The sequence below is a fragment of the Oratosquilla oratoria genome, chromosome 22, assembly GCF_046742065.1.
Source record: "Oratosquilla oratoria isolate Oo_2021 chromosome 22, ASM4674206v1, whole genome shotgun sequence".
NCBI classification, from domain to species: domain Eukaryota; kingdom Metazoa; phylum Arthropoda; class Malacostraca; order Stomatopoda; family Squillidae; genus Oratosquilla; species Oratosquilla oratoria.
In genome coordinates, this window is record NC_134798.1 from 43,573,782 (window position 1) to 43,591,361 (window position 17,580).

The 17,580-nt window shown below is 37.0% G+C and overlaps 1 protein-coding gene across 7 annotated transcripts in view; it reads right to left on the minus strand.

Moving 5' to 3' along the window:
- The window catches only part of Ziz (dedicator of cytokinesis protein Ziz), a 69,490-nt gene that overhangs the window by 49,967 nt on the left and 1,943 nt on the right, over positions 1-17,580 (minus strand). For 2 of the 7 annotated variants that reach the window (XM_076205837.1, XM_076205836.1), the window contains exons 1-14: positions 13,877-14,022; positions 11,277-11,380; positions 11,008-11,124; positions 10,540-10,712; positions 8,295-8,364; positions 8,072-8,199; positions 7,783-7,885; positions 5,641-5,803; positions 4,928-5,085; positions 4,323-4,478; positions 3,807-4,022; positions 2,736-2,899; positions 1,044-1,282; positions 275-864 (exon numbers count right to left, since the gene is read on the minus strand). In XM_076205837.1, coding sequence (XP_076061952.1) covers positions 275-864; positions 1,044-1,282; positions 2,736-2,899; positions 3,807-4,022; positions 4,323-4,478; positions 4,928-5,085; positions 5,641-5,803; positions 7,783-7,885; positions 8,072-8,199; positions 8,295-8,364; positions 10,540-10,712; positions 11,008-11,124; positions 11,277-11,380; positions 13,877-13,967 — 2,472 coding nt within the window. In that variant the 5' untranslated portion in view covers positions 13,968-14,022. Of the gene's footprint in view, positions 1-274; positions 865-1,043; positions 1,283-2,735; positions 2,900-3,806; positions 4,023-4,322; positions 4,479-4,927; positions 5,086-5,640; positions 5,804-7,782; positions 7,886-8,071; positions 8,200-8,294; positions 8,365-10,539; positions 10,713-11,007; positions 11,125-11,276; positions 11,381-13,876; positions 14,023-15,804; positions 15,860-16,234; positions 16,323-16,502; positions 16,562-17,580 lie in introns of those variants that run through there. The other 5 variants (XM_076205842.1, XM_076205843.1, XM_076205840.1 and 2 more) reach the window with 4 other exon arrangements.

Here is a 17,580-nt window from a genome sequence, read left to right on the forward strand (position 1 = left end):
ATAAGTCTTTTGACTTTGGCTACATCCCTGTTAATAGGGAAAAAACCCTATTTATATATATAGGTAGAACAACAGGAAAGCTGACAACTGTAAATTACTCCCTTCCTCCTCATCCTCCTGTAATTCAGTAACATACAAAGAGACCCACACTAATACAGCAAAGACAACAATCAAATCTTTCTTTGCAGATTGATCTATGGGAGGATATAAAGACCACTGCTAACTATGGTAGAGGAGGAGGAGGATGAGGAGGAGGAGAAGAAGAAATACTTACTCCTTTTCCAAGGCCAAGAGGTTCAATCGTGAGGTATTTTGCAGGGAGATGTGCAGCAACTGGAAGAGTCTGTTCCTCCAAGTTGATACGACCTTTGCTCAACAATGGCAGCCATGCATAGCCCACAATCGTTTCTACAGGTACATCCTTCTTGCCTGCCTTGGCAGCCTCGATGGCAATGTGGGAGAAGGTCATGAGAAGATGATGGCTGGGTGTCAGGTAGTGGGGGAGCATAATTTTGACTTCATCTCCCCACTCTGGAAAGGTCGTGTGATGGAGGACATTTGTGGAGGCATGCGTGGTCAAGATTCCCGTACTTGGCGGGCCATAGATTGCCTTGATAGGTTGAGCGTTTTCTGTATCACTATCACGCAATTCGATATTGCAAACTATATTTCTGGCACGTCCAAAGGTTTTCTGATTATCGTAGTTGAGGAATCGTGGGTACACATAAAGGTTGTTCCTGTAGTTGACATGAGGGTGGATGTCATCAATATCCGAGCTAATGAACTCTTGCACTTCTACAGTGGGCTCGTGGGTCGGTGGATTGGGAAATGGGTTGACAGGTTCAAGGGAAGGTGTCACTGAATCTAGAGAAAATGGAAATCATATTAAGAAAAAGAGTACATGATTTTTTTTTTAATTAAAAAAGATATATAATTTTTGTACATAAACATTTACCTATTCCTTTTCTTTTTCAAAGCAATATAAATTCATCTTTAGTTTACTCAGCCCTACTAAACATCTATTGCAGATAAATTGTACTTACTGGGTGTTGTAACTTCCATGGGCATGATGGTCATATTTACACTGCCTGGAATTACTGTTAATTTATTCATCTTTTCGGGTTTTCGGAAGTCGCTCAACATTCGAATAAGTTCACTTTCACTCAACCTCTTTTCTTCACAGCGATATATTGGAGAGAACTCTGACACAGTATCAAGCTCACCATTATTTTTGAATACTTGTCTGGCACACCAGGCAAATGGCATCCGATATTCCCCAAGTCTGGAACAAAACAATTTAAGAACAATCACTCTTCTCTTATGGGTTAAAAGACATAATTTTTCTTTATATTATTATTATTGAATTGAATCCCATTTCTCTCAAAATGAAGTAACTTGAGAGAGAGAGAGAGAGAGAGAGAGAGAGAGAGAGAGAGAGAGAAAGAGAGAGGGAGAGAGAGGGGGGGTGGGAGGGAGAGGGAGGGAAACTGTTATAGAATACAGAGAAGCATACATACATATACCAAGGCTTTTTCACCCTTACAAGGGAGGTAGCCAAAAAGGAAAAGGCATAAAATCATTCCCACCCATTCCATCCCTGAATACACTCCACACCCCTCCACCCTCCCTCTCATCTTAGCACCTCCTGGATGATGGGTCATCCCTGCACCTTGTCCACTGCCCTGGGTCAGAAGCAGTGTCACAAGACACAGCACATCCACAGCAAGGCCGCTTCATTACATCGGCGACCCCCCTCCGTCCCCCCATGCATAAAAGGAGAAGATGGGGAGAAATCCCTTCGGGCTGCGTCAAAATTTGCTCACACATACTACCTCACCCCCCATCCTCCTGCCCATTCCACCTCATGCATCACAACATCATCCATATACAACCATTCTCCATTCACCCCTGTCTTCTGTCCCCTCCCGTCCTTCCTCAACAGACATTCCCCTCTTCCCCAAAGCCCCCTTCACCCTATCCATCCACCTCATCCTAGGGCGTCCCTTCATGTTCACTCACTCCACATCTGCCTTCCATACCTCTTTTACTAGTCTTTCTTCACTCATTCTTTCCATGTGTCCAAACCATCCTAATACTCTTTCATCAACCCTATCTCCCAACCCCCTTTCCACCCCTGTTCTCCTCCTCACCTCCTCATTTCTCACTCTATCTAGCCTAGTAACCCCCATCATACTTCTCAGACACCTCAACTCAAACACATTCAAACTCCTTCTCTCTTCCTCTCTTATGTTCCATGTTTCTGCCCCATACAGTGCTGTTGGCACAATCACTCCTTCATATAGTCTACTCTTAGCATCCATTCCCAAATGTCTATTCCTCATTACACTTTTTAATCCACCAAGGCATTTACTCGCTTCTCTCAATCTACATTCTACCTCCACCTTTTCCTGCCACATTTGCACCCAAGTATCTAAAACAAAGAGAAGCATTCAAATTTAATCCCCACTTAGGAGATAAACTATATATAGGGAGATTAGATGCACTAGACTTCAGGTCAGTTTTCGAGTTCTTGGAGGAGAGAGAGAGAGAGAGAGAGAGAGAGAGAGAGAGAGAGAGAGAGAGAGAGAGAGAGAGAGAGAGAGAGAGAGAGAGAGAGAGAGAGAGAGAGAGAGAGAGAGAGAGAAAAAGGCAGAATGCAATAAGTACTCATTCTTAGTCTCACATCATTCACACACAATTTCAATTTTTCATTGTGGAGGAAATATATTATTTACCTTTGACAACATGTTTTGATGATCTTTTGCAATTTCTGTGTTGATTTGCAATCCATATTTTTACAGTAGGGTTCTGCAGCCTGGCTGATTGGTCCCTGGAGCACCTTTTCGATTTTAACAACTAAGAAGACATCATTGTGTGGCCTCATCACACTTAGTACCGCCTGGTGAAGAAGGAAGAAGAGTGATCATGAGTCATATTTACAATATGATGTGGTTTAACGTCACACACTCCCCCCACCCACCCCTCTATCGGGAGGCTAGGATGGTACCCCTCACAGAGGGCTTTGTAGTGTGTAATTTATTGAACCACGCCCTTGGTTCAACTTTGCCAGTGGCAGGATTCGAACTGCCCTCACCTCGACCTTCGCTGCAAGTAACGACGCCCTAACCCGCTCAGCCAGCGAGCTCAAATATCAATATAAATCATCTTCAGTTTAATCTGAACCAATACCATTGGCAGGTTCCTCCAAGACTGAAACCATTAAAGTGACACTTTACATATTCTATTCTGGCTAATGGGTAGTGATAGGAAGGCCCCTGGTCTTAACATGAGCTTAAACCGACTCCTTAAATCCTAGGTTCCCCCATTAGATAAATTAAATTGTCCAACTATAGTTACAGCAAAATCCATGATGATATTTCCAGGTTGAAACCATTAGGGAAAAAGGCACATAGCCCTATATCCAAGTACATATAAACATAGTATAAGCACTTTTCCTTACTAAATTCTTACAACCTTTCTTTACCATTTCTATAACTAAGAGAAGACACATAATGATTATGATTTTTTTTTGTATGAAAATGTCAAATGCCAACAAAAATGTCAGATGAAGCACTATGTGAGAATTACATACTCATTCCTGGTACATTAAAACTATAACAAATACAGTACTGAAATTATCTGATCGATGGGTCCACGTGAAATGGTCCACTTTAAGGGGGAGGAAAAAAATATATATATATATATATATATATATATATATATATATATATATATATATATATATAATATATATATATATATATATATATATATATATATATTTAAAGCTAGGATATGTTACTTGCCTGCTTAGGATATGCAATCCATTCTTCAGGAACACCAGCAAGCATCAAACCTAAGCAGCTACCTGGTCCATCCTTTATTTCTTCTGAACGACGGTTACCTTTACGATTTATGAGATTCCTTGTTATGGGACTATTAAGGTCAAAATGGAAATCTTCAGAGATTTTGCAGCCTCTGCATACATCATAAAGAGCAACTGATGTTAGATAGGGCTCAAGCTGTTGGAGACAAGAAAAATAATAAATATATATATATATATATATATATATATATATAATATATATATATATATATATATATATATATATATATATATATATATATATACACACACATACACACCAGACTCCTTCCTCTCTATATGGGATCACAGAATTAAGGCAAATTCCCACTTCATACACTCAAAATACTTTAAAACCCATTAAAAAAATCCTATCTTAAACACTTAGTGGATGAAGGGTCATATTGGAACATAATTCAACTTTGAAAACTTGTAATATTCATAAAAACAATAATACCTGTGACATGGGACCATCTGGAGAATCGATAGGAACTTGGAGTTTGAAGCGTACACTCTCACAATGAAGTCTAAAGCGCAAACCAAACTTCTCTTTATATGGCCACACCAAACTTTCATCGCGGAACTCAACTGTTCCAATCTCACTATCACCTCGCTATAAACAAAAGTCACTAATTAGAAAATATGGTTGGATGTCTTGCCTGGGCAACCCCCTTATAAGGGGGAAAGCACATTTTAGTACATGTATGTACTAATCACTTTTCTTCTTTAATGTATATATATATACAAATGTTTAGTTGCTCCTTTACTGGAAAGTTTCTTAAATACACATACATAAATAAAGGAATTAATCCCCATTATAAAGGGAGACTGGAGAAAAAAAAAAGAAAAAAAAAAAAGAAGAAGGAGCCCCTAACCCAAATATTCCAGCTCATTTAGGATTTGATTTGATTTGATTTTTTTCCCACTACTTGTACCCAAATACTCCCGAAATCTGAACACCCTGTGGTGCAATTAGTCTGGACATGGGAGGGATTACTGTATCAGTCATTGCCCATGAACTCCATTTTGTGAAGTTTAACAAGTAAGGGCACATGACATTACCGGTAAGGCTGCATAACATGTGAAGAGCTGATATCTTCCATCACGTCGTGCTTGAGCAATTGAGAAGTCAGTTTCATGTGCATACTTGATGAGCTGCGGGTTGAGGCTGTGCTCAAGCCCTCTCAGGGTTCCGTAATTGCTTAAAGGAGGGGATTCACCTAGAATAAAAATCAGAATTCTTAGCACAGGTTCTAGTCTATCATTTACTAATCTATTTTTCTATTTTCCTCACACCTTTGCCACACATCTACTGTAAAATAAGGAAAATAAAGTCACAGGGGAGTAAAGGAGAAATTTTTGGAGGGTTGAAATATTACAATGGGAATCTGTTGTGAGTTCTCTGGTTTTTAAGGACTTCAACAAAATAATCAATTAACTCTTTCTCTGAGTATTTACTTAATTGTTTATTCATTTATCCATTAACATATTTATCATTCTGCATTCAAAGTTGTCAATCTACTGTTTGACTATTTATTTATTTATCCATTCAATTACCCATCAACATATTTACCATTCTGCACCTAACCTCATTACCAACCAAAAGGTCTCCTGATGACACGCTTTCCCACTGTATTGTTACCTTTTATGACTCTTAACCTTGGGTCCTCACTGCCCTGACCAAGACCTTAAGGAAGTGAATGACACTGCTCTGCAATGGTTACAATTTTGGCACAATAAGATATGATGATGATGATGATGATTCTTAGCCATACCTCGTTCTGTTCTGGATTCTTCATGGATCTTATCAGCATGAATAACCCTCGTTAGCTTGTCAATCCAATCTTCCAGGTCAGATTCGCTCTCCGCGGACAGAAGAAGGGATTTGCTGCCCTCACTTAAATGCAATTCAAAACAGCACTTTCCACGTCTAGGATTCTGTTGGGTGTACAAATTATGATACAATAAAAATTGTAGCAAACAATATGAATTTTGAAGAAGAAAAATAATAATAATAATAATAATAATAATAATAATAATAATAATAATTGGTAGGTAAAAAACTCCTAGCAAATTTCCACATGATGTCACTAGTTGCTGGCATCATATTTCTGTTTTCTTGACAAACAATGGTATCAGTTTGGGTGTATCTGCAACTATGAACATTTCCAACTAAAACTATCATAAATATAACAAGGATTTGAGGACAGAGACCAACACAAAACTAGAAAAACTGCAAGTTTGTAGCTCCTTGTAAAATGGCTATACAGCCACAAAAACCTGATAAAATAACATTTGCTCCTTTTTCTATACCTAATAAAATATCTCTAAAGGTATACCAACACACTCTTACATACAGAATTCCATAGTATATATATTTCAAACCTGAAATGAAAAAATATTTTCACATTATCACACAACATGTACATACATATACCAAGGCTTTTTCCCCCTTCCAAGGGAGGTAGCCAAAAAGGGAAAGGCATAAAAACACTCCCACCCATTTCATCCCTAAATACACTCCACACCCCTCCCACCCTTCCTCTCATCTGAGCACCTCCTGGATGACGGGTCATCCCTGCACCCTGCCCACCGCCCTGGGTCAGAAGCAGTGTCGCAGGACACAGCACATCCACAGCAAGGCCGCTTCATTTAATCGGCGACCCCCCCTCTCCGTCCCCCCTTGCATATAAGGAGAGGACGGGGAGAAATCCCTTCGGGCTGCGTCAAAACTCACTCACACACACTACCCCACCCCCCCGCCCATTTTTCCCCATGCAGTCACAACATCATCCATATACAACCATTCTCCACTCACCTCTGTCTTCCGTCCTCTCCCTTCCTTCCTCAACAGACATTCCCCTCTTCCCCAAAGCCCCCTTCACCCCATCCATCCACCTCATCCTAGGACGTCCCCTCATGTTCACTCCCTCCACATCTGCCTTCCATACCTCTTTTACTAGTCTTTCTTCACTCATTCTTTCCATGTGTCCAAACCATCCTAATATTCTTTCATCAACCCTCTCTCCCAAATCCTTTTTCACCATGTACATATACAATAATAACAATTCAGTATATCATAGTGTAATACTTAAAATTCCACACAACACTGTAATTCACTCGCACAAACTTTGCGGGGGGAGGAATATGACAAAGAAAAAGGAGATGTCAGTTAGGTGCAGTGCCAAGCAGTAGTGTGGAAAAAATTAATCGATTTCAATGAAACAGGTGAATGAGAAAAAAGGGGAAGGGCAGCACAAGGAAGTTAAATACAGCATCTCCACAGCAAGGCCCAACAGCTGAAGCTGGTTAACCCCTACTGCTTCATTTACATGGTAACCTTCCCTCCTTGTCCTCTTGTCCATAAATAGAGAAGAGAAGGAGAAATCCCTCAGGGCCACTTCAATTTATCATCCATTTGCAACCATTCTCCACTAACATCTGTCTTGCTTTCTCCCTTGCCATATGCATTATGTATACATATGTACGTACTGTCAGCACACATATATAATTGTCAACAGTCTTGATCAAATATATTGATGAAGATCATAAAAACCAATCAAGACATAAAAGCAAAGACAAACATTTATAAGCTTTATCTATCCCCAAAGTCTTACTAGGTTACAATTAGCAGCTTATCAGGCCATTAGTTGGTCACCTGAATGTTAGTAGCATGCAGTCATAAGCCTGTTGTTTCACTCAATCCACACCTAGAAGCAGTTGAAGAATGTTAAAAGAAAAACAAAATTGGCTCTTAAACTAAGAAACAAAGACGATTTCAGCAAACATAAGCTTAGCTAATATAATACTGCTTCTGCTATAGTTAAGTTCTTGAAGGTAAAGAATTTTAGTCTTCTAAATTCTATTGTGAATGAACAGTCATACGACAAAGTTCGAACAGGGATTTCTATTACTACCTTAACAATCTGTGTACAAAAATCCATAACAATTGTTCCCTTAGGGTCGTGCTTTCGTTCATCCTTGTGGAACTCCAGCAGATAAGTTCCATCAACTTCTTGTCTGAGTACCAAGGAATAAAAAAAAATTGTTATACACAAAAAAATGTAAATATAATAAGCTTTTCGTAACCAATCTTTGAAAAACAAATATCTCCATTCTTGTAACTAATCTGACACAGAATAAATCATGCAAATGTCAGGCTTAGCATGCACTTGATTTGACCGACATCATTTATGTATCTATTACCTTAAACATGCAAATCTCCTCTTAAATGTTTTGGAAGAAAAATTACTAAAAATCTTTTCATTGCCACTCTCTGGTCCTTTCAAAAGATATCCTTTTTTTATAACATTTTCTCCATTGGTCAAAATAGCCTGTTAGAAGAAAAAAATTAAATAAGAATAAATCATAAGAGCACATTAATGAGACTAAATATCAATCACTCTGAAAACACTACAAAGTAACTCACCAAATCTCCTTGTTCAATATCTGTGTCCACTTCATATAGCTGTTCTTTTAACTCATCTATTCTGGGAAGTCTGAAATCACAAAGCAAAGATTCAAACTGCTGTTGGTTAGTTATTTGCAGTTTGTCACATGATACCATGGATAAACATCACTTCAATACAAAACCTTAGGCTGTGGCTATGTTCTCTGCCACAATGGCATGACTCACCCTCACAGAAGACTTTTGTGTAAGAATAGTGTGCATATGATAGGAAGGTGTGGGACTAACTTTGCGTATTTTACCTAGTTGTATTATGTGGGAAGGGTAGCTATGCTCATAGTGACCCATCTTTGTATCTCACATCTAGTTTCTTCTTAAATTCTTGTATGGTGTTTGCACACACTATGGTTTCATCCAATTTGTTGCAGACATCCACCATTCTGTGTGAAAAACTGTTTTTTTTCAGATCTCTCCTATAACTATCCTTTTTGAGTTTCTTTTCATGTCCCCTTGGTTTTCTTTTATCCCATTTTAATAAATCTTCTCTGTCAAGGACTTCCATGCCTTTCATGATCCTATAAATGGCCAATAGATTTCCTCTTTCTCTTCTTTGTTCCAGGGTGGTAGTTCCAGTTTTGCCAATCTTTGTTCATATGTCAATTTTGAAAGTGTTGGGGCCATCTTTGTCGTTGCTTTGTATGTGTGTGTGTGTGTGTGTGTGTGTATTTATCTAATTGTAGTATACAGGAAAGAATCAATGCTCGTTAGGTCCCATCTCCTATTCTCTGATTTTTTAACATACCTAGACTCAAATTCATGTATAGTTCCAACTTAATTCTATATCTTTGATTTCTAATTATCATATTAAGATTTGAACTCATGTATTGTTTGAGTTTGGGCTATATCACCTTCTAAACTATTCCACATATTTAAGCATCTTTATGAAAAATTGTATTTCTTCATATCCCTGCAACATATGGTCTTTCTTAATTTACTTCCATGACCTCTTAAAGCCCTCCCATCTTTAATCTTGAGATCTCTTCTATCAATGCAATCTATCTCCTTTAGTGACCTGAATACTGTAATCATGTCACTACTTTCTCTTCGATCTTTCAAACTTAGCAGACCAAATACTATTTGTCTTTCCTCATATGGTTTATCTGCCAGGCAGGACCAGTTTGATTGCTGCCCTTTGTATTCTCTCAATCTTGCTTATATCCTTCACTCTGTGTTGGGACGTATCAGAGTTCTGATGAGTTTTTTTCATCATCTCTTCATCCATATGGTGGAATACCACTTTAATCTTCTGCAGTAGTCCGTATGTCTCTCCCACAATCTGTCAGGTGACAGGTTGTCTTTAGTCAACACTCTGAAGACTTTCTTCTCATTTGCTTTTGTAATGGGTTTGGTTTCCAAAGCAGGTGTGCCTGTCAGTGTGTGTCTGTATTTACATAGCTGTATTTTACGGAAAGGGGACCCATGCTCGTGGTGTCCAGTCTCTGTATCTCACCATGTCTAATTTACTCTTAAATTTGTGTATTGTTTTTGCACACACTATTGTTTTGTCTAATATGTTCCATACATCCACCACTCTGTGGGGTAAGCTGTTCTTTTTCAGGTCTCTTCTATGACTGTCCTTTTTGAGCTTCCTTCCATGTCCTCTTGTGATTCTCTTATCCCAATTTAGTAAGTCTTCTCTATCAAGGACTTCCATACCTCTCATAATTCTGAAGATGGTCAACAAGTCACCTCGTTCTCTGTGTTTGTGTGTGTGTGTGTGTGTGAGGCATCAGGTGTGTCTGACAGGGAGCAAACTTACATAGGAATTATAAAGCCCAACTACCAGCATGCCATTTTGTTTCACCTTGGAATCTGAACTTTGGTTAGTTGCATGTGAAGTAAGACTACTGATCCTGAGCTATCAAAGGTTCTTGAAATTACTTTTTATGTTGTTTAATAGGAGGGAGGTCATCTAAATCCAATGTAAAATTTAAATCTTCTAGTTCAAATTTAATAACCTTAGTCTGAACTACAAAGGAAGAAACTATGAATTATCTACATCCTTTTGTTTCAAGGTAGTAACATTATCATGACATACCACTACTATTATTATGTCAACAACAATGCAAGTCTTATGCAAATCAAACTGTATGTACTCTTACATCTACAAACTTGCCTTAAATAGTCAACTACGATAACAGATTAACAGAATTAATAAAAAAAAAAGTTAGTTGTACCTCCAAGCCTCTACAAATTAACAAATTACCTTGGCAGTTGCAAGTAGGAACCAGAATATGCATGGTATTTGAAGGTGAGTGTAGTGAGATTCTGAGAATAGGTGGCCAGGCACTGGCTTACTAAGGGGTTATTCACTTCTTTCTCAAGTAAAACGGCTGCCATGGAGTGCAGTGTGCGGTTTTCACAGGGAATTACAGAATGCTGTAATAAATACTTCCATAAGAGGCACAGAAAGCACAAACTAATTTGTGAAGAATACAAATTACTGCAAATTCAACTTTAAAGCTTTCCTAGGAGTTTCCTATCACAGGTGCACTACAATATTTCATGGTCATAATTCATGGAATGTTATGGGCTTTAGAACATATATTATGTTCCTTTTGCATACATACAATCATGTCCATTGTAGTCCACATACACTTTACTACAGAAAGGATACAGGGAATACTGTACTACACAGAAGGGTAAAACATAATTCAGTAAAAACCAAACTTACGGTCATATCATCTGCTGGATAAATAACTAATTCTCGTAATGGGTCATTGTTTAGCATAACCTTATTCTTGCTTACAAATTCTTCAAAATCTAAGGGGTCAACAATCCTGGGTCGAACCTTGGAGAGAAATGAAATATATAGAAATTACTAATACAGCAACAAATGAAAAGCAAAGGCAAATATCAAAAACCACTATGATATACAAGTGAATGAGTATTAACATGAATATACAAAAATAGTACAGTGGAAAAAATAAAAAAAATAATTACCTGTGTAGCTGTTGCCTTGACTGCTTGTGATACATTCTCTCGGACTTGAGCAGCCATACCTGGCTTGCTCAAGCCCCTTGTGAACTTTCTCTCCGTCATACTCCCTGCAAAGAAACGTTCATAATTTCTAACTGATAATAATAATTGCTACTTCAAATTTCACTGACTGGAACCCCACATTCCTGCAATGGTTGGCAACAGTCCTTAGGCTCTCCCATAGATCTCTCTGGGAAAAAATTCTGGAGTGTTGTTTGTGTTGTATCTGTGTGCAACTGTTTTCATGTCATTGGCTAAAAGCAGTTGGGGTGGAGCCGACACTAGTTGTTAGCTCTCCTTGTATGAAAAGGTGGAGGAAATATAGTTGAAGTTGACAGTGCCAGGGACTGAATGACAATCCCTTGGGGATGCATTTCTGGATAGAAGTGAGGTGGTTGACAAGTTTTGAATAGGGGCAGCAGGGTGATGATTCTTTATGTTGTCCATCTTATAGGACCACCACTAGTAGATACCCATCATCAGTCCTTTTCTAAATGTATAACCATTCATTTCATAGAGGTTGATATGATTGGAAATATATATATATATATATATATATATATATATATATATATATATATATATATATATATATATATATATATATATATATATATATATATATATATATATATATATGGTAGTTCATATCATCTCATCAAAACACCAATAAGTGAATTCAATTCAAATCATGAAAACATTAAGACATCCAAAATTCGAGAAAGAGTGGGTACTGGGCACCAAGAGTACCTACCTCAGCCCTGAAATATGCAGATGAACACAGACAGGATAATTAAATCCAAATAAATGACCAGTACTTCATTCTCACATAATAAAAATCACAAATCCATGTATGTATTCACATTGACCTCAAATATGAAAAATCATTAAATCAATACTCCAATGTTATGAAATGTGTTCAATGTGTCGGGGAATAAATAAAAACACATAAATCTTTTGGGGATTATACACCATCTACTAGAGTCTTGTAAACAGAAAAATATGTGTATCTACCCTTTCCCACAGTGATGCTTCTTCAACAGAACAGAATCATCGTAAGTTACTTAGAACAAAATCTGTTATTAGTGTGACCATATCAGTTTATAGATCTTCACCATGGAGTGACAGAGGACAGGGGACAACCCTTCATCCATGAGATGTTGATGTATGAGGGGGGCGTTAAGTCAGTTTTAATGTGTATGAGGTGGGCATGTGCTTTGACTCCTCTGAAGAAGAGACCTTTGGTATGTACGTGTGTCCATGTATATGTGTACACAGACATATACAAAGACACACTCGCATGGTGCAGTGGTAGTGTCCGCTGCCGCCACTATGGCAGTCCAGGTTCGTATCCCACCCACGGCTGAAAAAATTTCAGTATTGCTACACTGCAAGTTGTTACTCCAACTCTTGTGTATGTGTGTGTGTGTAAGGTCACAGCATTACCAATAGATCAATCATATATGAGCTCTGAGCTCTCTTCCAGGAGGGAAATAGCTGTCGATCACGAGTCCAACACGTGATCTAAGACCATGGTTAATCACCATGGTGAATCACACACACATGCATACAATGGTAGCACTCCCTCAACTAAAGTAAATCATTTGATATCAGCAAACATTAACTTAGTGAAGAGCATCACTGTCTCAAAGAGATGTGGGACATGAAAACTACCCAAAGCAAAGATAATTAACTATTTTCACTGTTGAATGAAACTTGTATTTTATAGTTTGGCTTTTGCCAGGCAATTCCTACTACTAACAGGAAACAATGTGAATGTATGGTAATCTATCACCTAACCCTTTTACTTTGCAAAGTTTGCTGAAATGCTATTAGACTGCCTGACAGCAGTCAGAACAAATACACAATTTATGAACAGCAGTGAAAAGTTAATATATATTTATATATATAAATAAAAACATATATATATATATATATATGAATAAAAAATAAATGTATAAAAAAAAACTAAGGAATATAACTGGGTTAGATTGATCCAACAGCATATATAACTGAATTCAACTGAGCTGATTGGATTAACAAAAACAAGCTTCAAACATATAGCTAATGGAAAACTATACATAGCTACTACGATGGACCAGGGTAAGCTGAAATGATTTAGGTATATAAGCACTTTCATGTGAAGGATGTGTGCATGCCTTGGCTGGTCATCCCTTTATATTGGGGAAAGGTCCTTTTGGTATATGTATACAAACAGTATATAAAAAATGAACAAAGAATTTTATATGTAGGTCATCTAAGGAACATCTGTATTGTATATATAAGTGCTTGGCATGAAGGCAATCGAGTTTTGATGAAGCAAAATTGTGCATAAATAATAATAATAATAATAAAAACAATAATAAATATATATGTGCACAATAAAAAATGTAGTTGGGGAATACTGTCTCAATGATATACTATTGTGCATAAATAATAATTAAAAACAATAATACATATATAAGTGCATGATAAAAAAAATTGCTGGGGGATACTGCTTCCTGCTGAGCAGAGGAAGAGTGGTATAGTACTTTCAGGCCCACAATTCCGTGGAGCAGACTTACACCGCCGCTGAAAGAAACTTTCGCGCTTCTGTGAATGAGACAACGTTGAATGCCTCAAATCCCCATGAGTTGTGCTTGACCTTGAAATCATCCATCTTTGGAGTGTTACCTTCCTTGCCTCCTCTGCATTCTCCTGGTGGTCTCCTTGTTTATGATTCAAAAGAAAAGGTCGAGTTGTTCATGATTCATTTAAATGTGAACCTTGGTCATGCTAGTGTCCAGCAGGATCCCAGTGACATCAGTTCTGACCTGACTATCCTAGGAAGATAGTAAATGCTGGAAGAGTTCCATCCCTAAAATGGAGCTGAACCTCTGGAAATGTTCCTCTGTATTCCAAAGTCTCTAAAGTTTTAAAATTAATTCACTTTTTTTTTTCTAAACCTGAGCTCATTCCTTTTTTCTTGGAAAAATTGCCAATACTTGCCTTATTACTAAAGCCCCACTTTCAATGCTTATATTTATTCATCAACCAACCTCACTCATCCCTGTCTTACTAAAAATCTTTGAATAGTTCGTGTCTTCATGGTTTTCTAAGTACCTAGCATAATCTGGCCTACTGAAATACATCCAATTTCCATTCTGTAAAAAATCTCTTCACTGAGTATATGTGGAGAACCAGTAGCCATACCCAGTTCCCTGGGGACTGCAGATATCATGTGAGAGGGAACCCGGACAGCAGATTGATTGATTCTGGTAACACATTCTCGACAACTTTTTATGAGCACAGTGCACCAAATCTAGGACAGTAGAAAAGGTTAGTCCAACAACACTTTTTAAAGGAGTTTAACCATGTCAGCCATGATAACTCCTACATATTATTTATCATACTGATGTGGGCAATCCATGTTCTCCATCATAATTCAGTTTCGGAGAGGTCATAACATACACTATGTCTGTGAACATGGTTGCTGAGTCTGAGAATGGATGCATGTCAGTACATGATCTGGAAATTTGCATAAGGCAGTCCTGAAAATACTCAAAAGCTGAAATAATACCTATCTTCAGCTCATTTCTCAAATACCTATCAAGCACTAACATTTCTATCTGAAGGTGCAGCTTCAAGAAGCCAGAACTTGGTCCCCATACCAAACCCAAGAACACTCATACTTAACATGAAACTACCGCCTTATTTTTCCCTCACATGCAAGACTTAATTTTTTCTCTCTAAACAAATTTACTACTTTATATTGAATTATTTTCACTAGAAAAATGTCACAAATAACAAAATCTCCAATGTTTAAGAAAAAATAAGTATTAAATAAGAAGGATGGAATGGAGGCACCAGAAGGGCAGAGTAAAGTAGATCATGCTCGTCAGAACATCAGAAAGAGCTTGCCATGAATAGCCTTAAAAATGCATAGTTAAGTATTCCTGAACATGCAGTTTCATTGATTTGTGGCCATGTAATAATGCATAGTAAATGTATGTCCTGCATGTGGGACAGAGAAAATGTACCAAGAAATATTATAAATAGATATATTTTTAAGTATCTAAAAACATCAAGAACACTGCTATTTATTACTCCAATATCATGAATATGAAACAAAATTATGTCCTCCTGTATTAAGAAATTATAAGGCCTTTGGAATTATACAAAATATTTCTATGTCATCTATATATATATTTTTCAATTGGTGCTATCATTCAACCTAACCAATGCTACTAAATTTGAAATCATGTAACTCTTAGACACGGAAGAAACAACTACGACCCTTGCATACATCATTACATAATATGTTGTTTGACATTGATCATAGTCTATTTTTCTAGAGCGCGTCCCACTTATCCAAACCGACTTGACCAAGGAGAAACCGTGGTCACCCGATTATATTACCCGCATCACACCCTTGCCTGAGGCTGCGCAAGCAATTAATTGGACACACCATGTCCAGACTAAAAAATACACTAAAACTCTATAAATTTCATACCTGAATGTGAGGAAGTGTTGCGGCTGTGTAACCCCTGCATGTCTTCTTTGGGGGGCTTGTGTTAAATAAGATAAAAACAATTAAAACAAGAAGACGTTCTTGATTTCGACATCTTTGTTTACATTCGCCAATCCAAAATGACATTCAAGGGATACTTAAAGTAACTCAATTTAAGAGTGCATCTCATATATATGTGATTATTCCAATAAATACACACTATTTTAGATTTTATTTTTAGGCTACATCTCAAAACCCAACATTCCTATATAGTTTTGACCACTTTTATTCTGATGTGCCGGACAACTGTCAAGTAGAAAGTTGGGAGTTAACTATTGGATTAACCCTGAATGCCTACGGTACTTTAATCAGTTAAGAGTTCAGTCAAAATCTACATTAACATACAAAGTGAATTTCTTTCTGTCACACTTACCTTCATATTGAATGTGTCTGAATGAGCTGGTTCCTATGGAATGAATGTAACATTCTGGGAGAACTATTACACTTACAAACGCACTGCACTGCAAAGAAATGCGAACCACTTAATTTTTTGTAGAGTACTGTGAATATACTGCGAAACACAAACAAATTTATAAGAATCGGAGCCGTTATTTTTGTTTTAACTTCACTAAACATATTTAGTTGAACTGCTCAGCTTTCAATACGCCAACACAATGAATAAAAGACTGTATTAACACTACCAAACAGTTACAAGAGAAATGTCACTAGAGCACAGTCACGCTCTCCAGTTCCTGCCTCTGGGTCACTCCGGACGTGTCTGAAAGGTCATGAAAGAGGCTTAAATGAACAAACGACTAGAGTGGTATTGTATTTCATGCTATATCTGTAATCTATTGGATTGCTAGGGACGGTAGCAGTGAATCTATCGATCCATAATTGGCTATGCCACGAGACGCGATGGAGATTTGAATATCATTAAGTACATCTGACAACAGAAATATATAAAAAAAAATTATCTTTGATTTGAAGCGATTGCCAAGACTTTTGAAAGGCTAAGCTTGGAAAAAAATATATCTTAGAGCCAATAATTATTTAATCCAAACCAGTTAGGAGTATGATGCGTATGAAATTAGAATTTACTTCCACATAAGGTAATTATTTGTAACAGAATGAAATATGAATATGTACGATTTATAGTCGTATTCTTGGACGCATTGTGAACACTTCTTACTGAAAGTTACAAGATGAATGAAATCACCAAGCGGCAAATATAAGATAAAAATCTTATTATTCTTAATAAGATATAAACATTATCATTCGTATTTCTTTCAAGACGATCAGATCTTGTTTAGGGTGCGATTTTAATTCAAATAAAGAGGATTAGGCTAATCTCGATTAATTCCTAACGACCCACCACTGACGCTGTTTCTTGGCTTCATTACGGCTAGTGGTCACAAGAATTTTTTAATCAAATGACACATGTTGCACAGGTCCCTCCTAAACCCTAAAGCTATTTCATCCTTTATTTAGCATTGTTGTTGTTATTATTATCTTACTATTATTTTATTATTATTATTATTATTATTATTATTATTATTATTATTATTATTATTATTATTATTATTATTATTATTATTATTATTATTATTAATAATAATATTATGTCTATTTTTGTTATTATTAATATTATTATCATTATTATTACAATTATCATCATCATTATTGTCACTATTATTATTATTAATGTTATCATTATCATTCTCCAGACCTGTCGCAGTCACTGGATTTTTAGACAAAGTCTAATCAGGTCATAAGAGG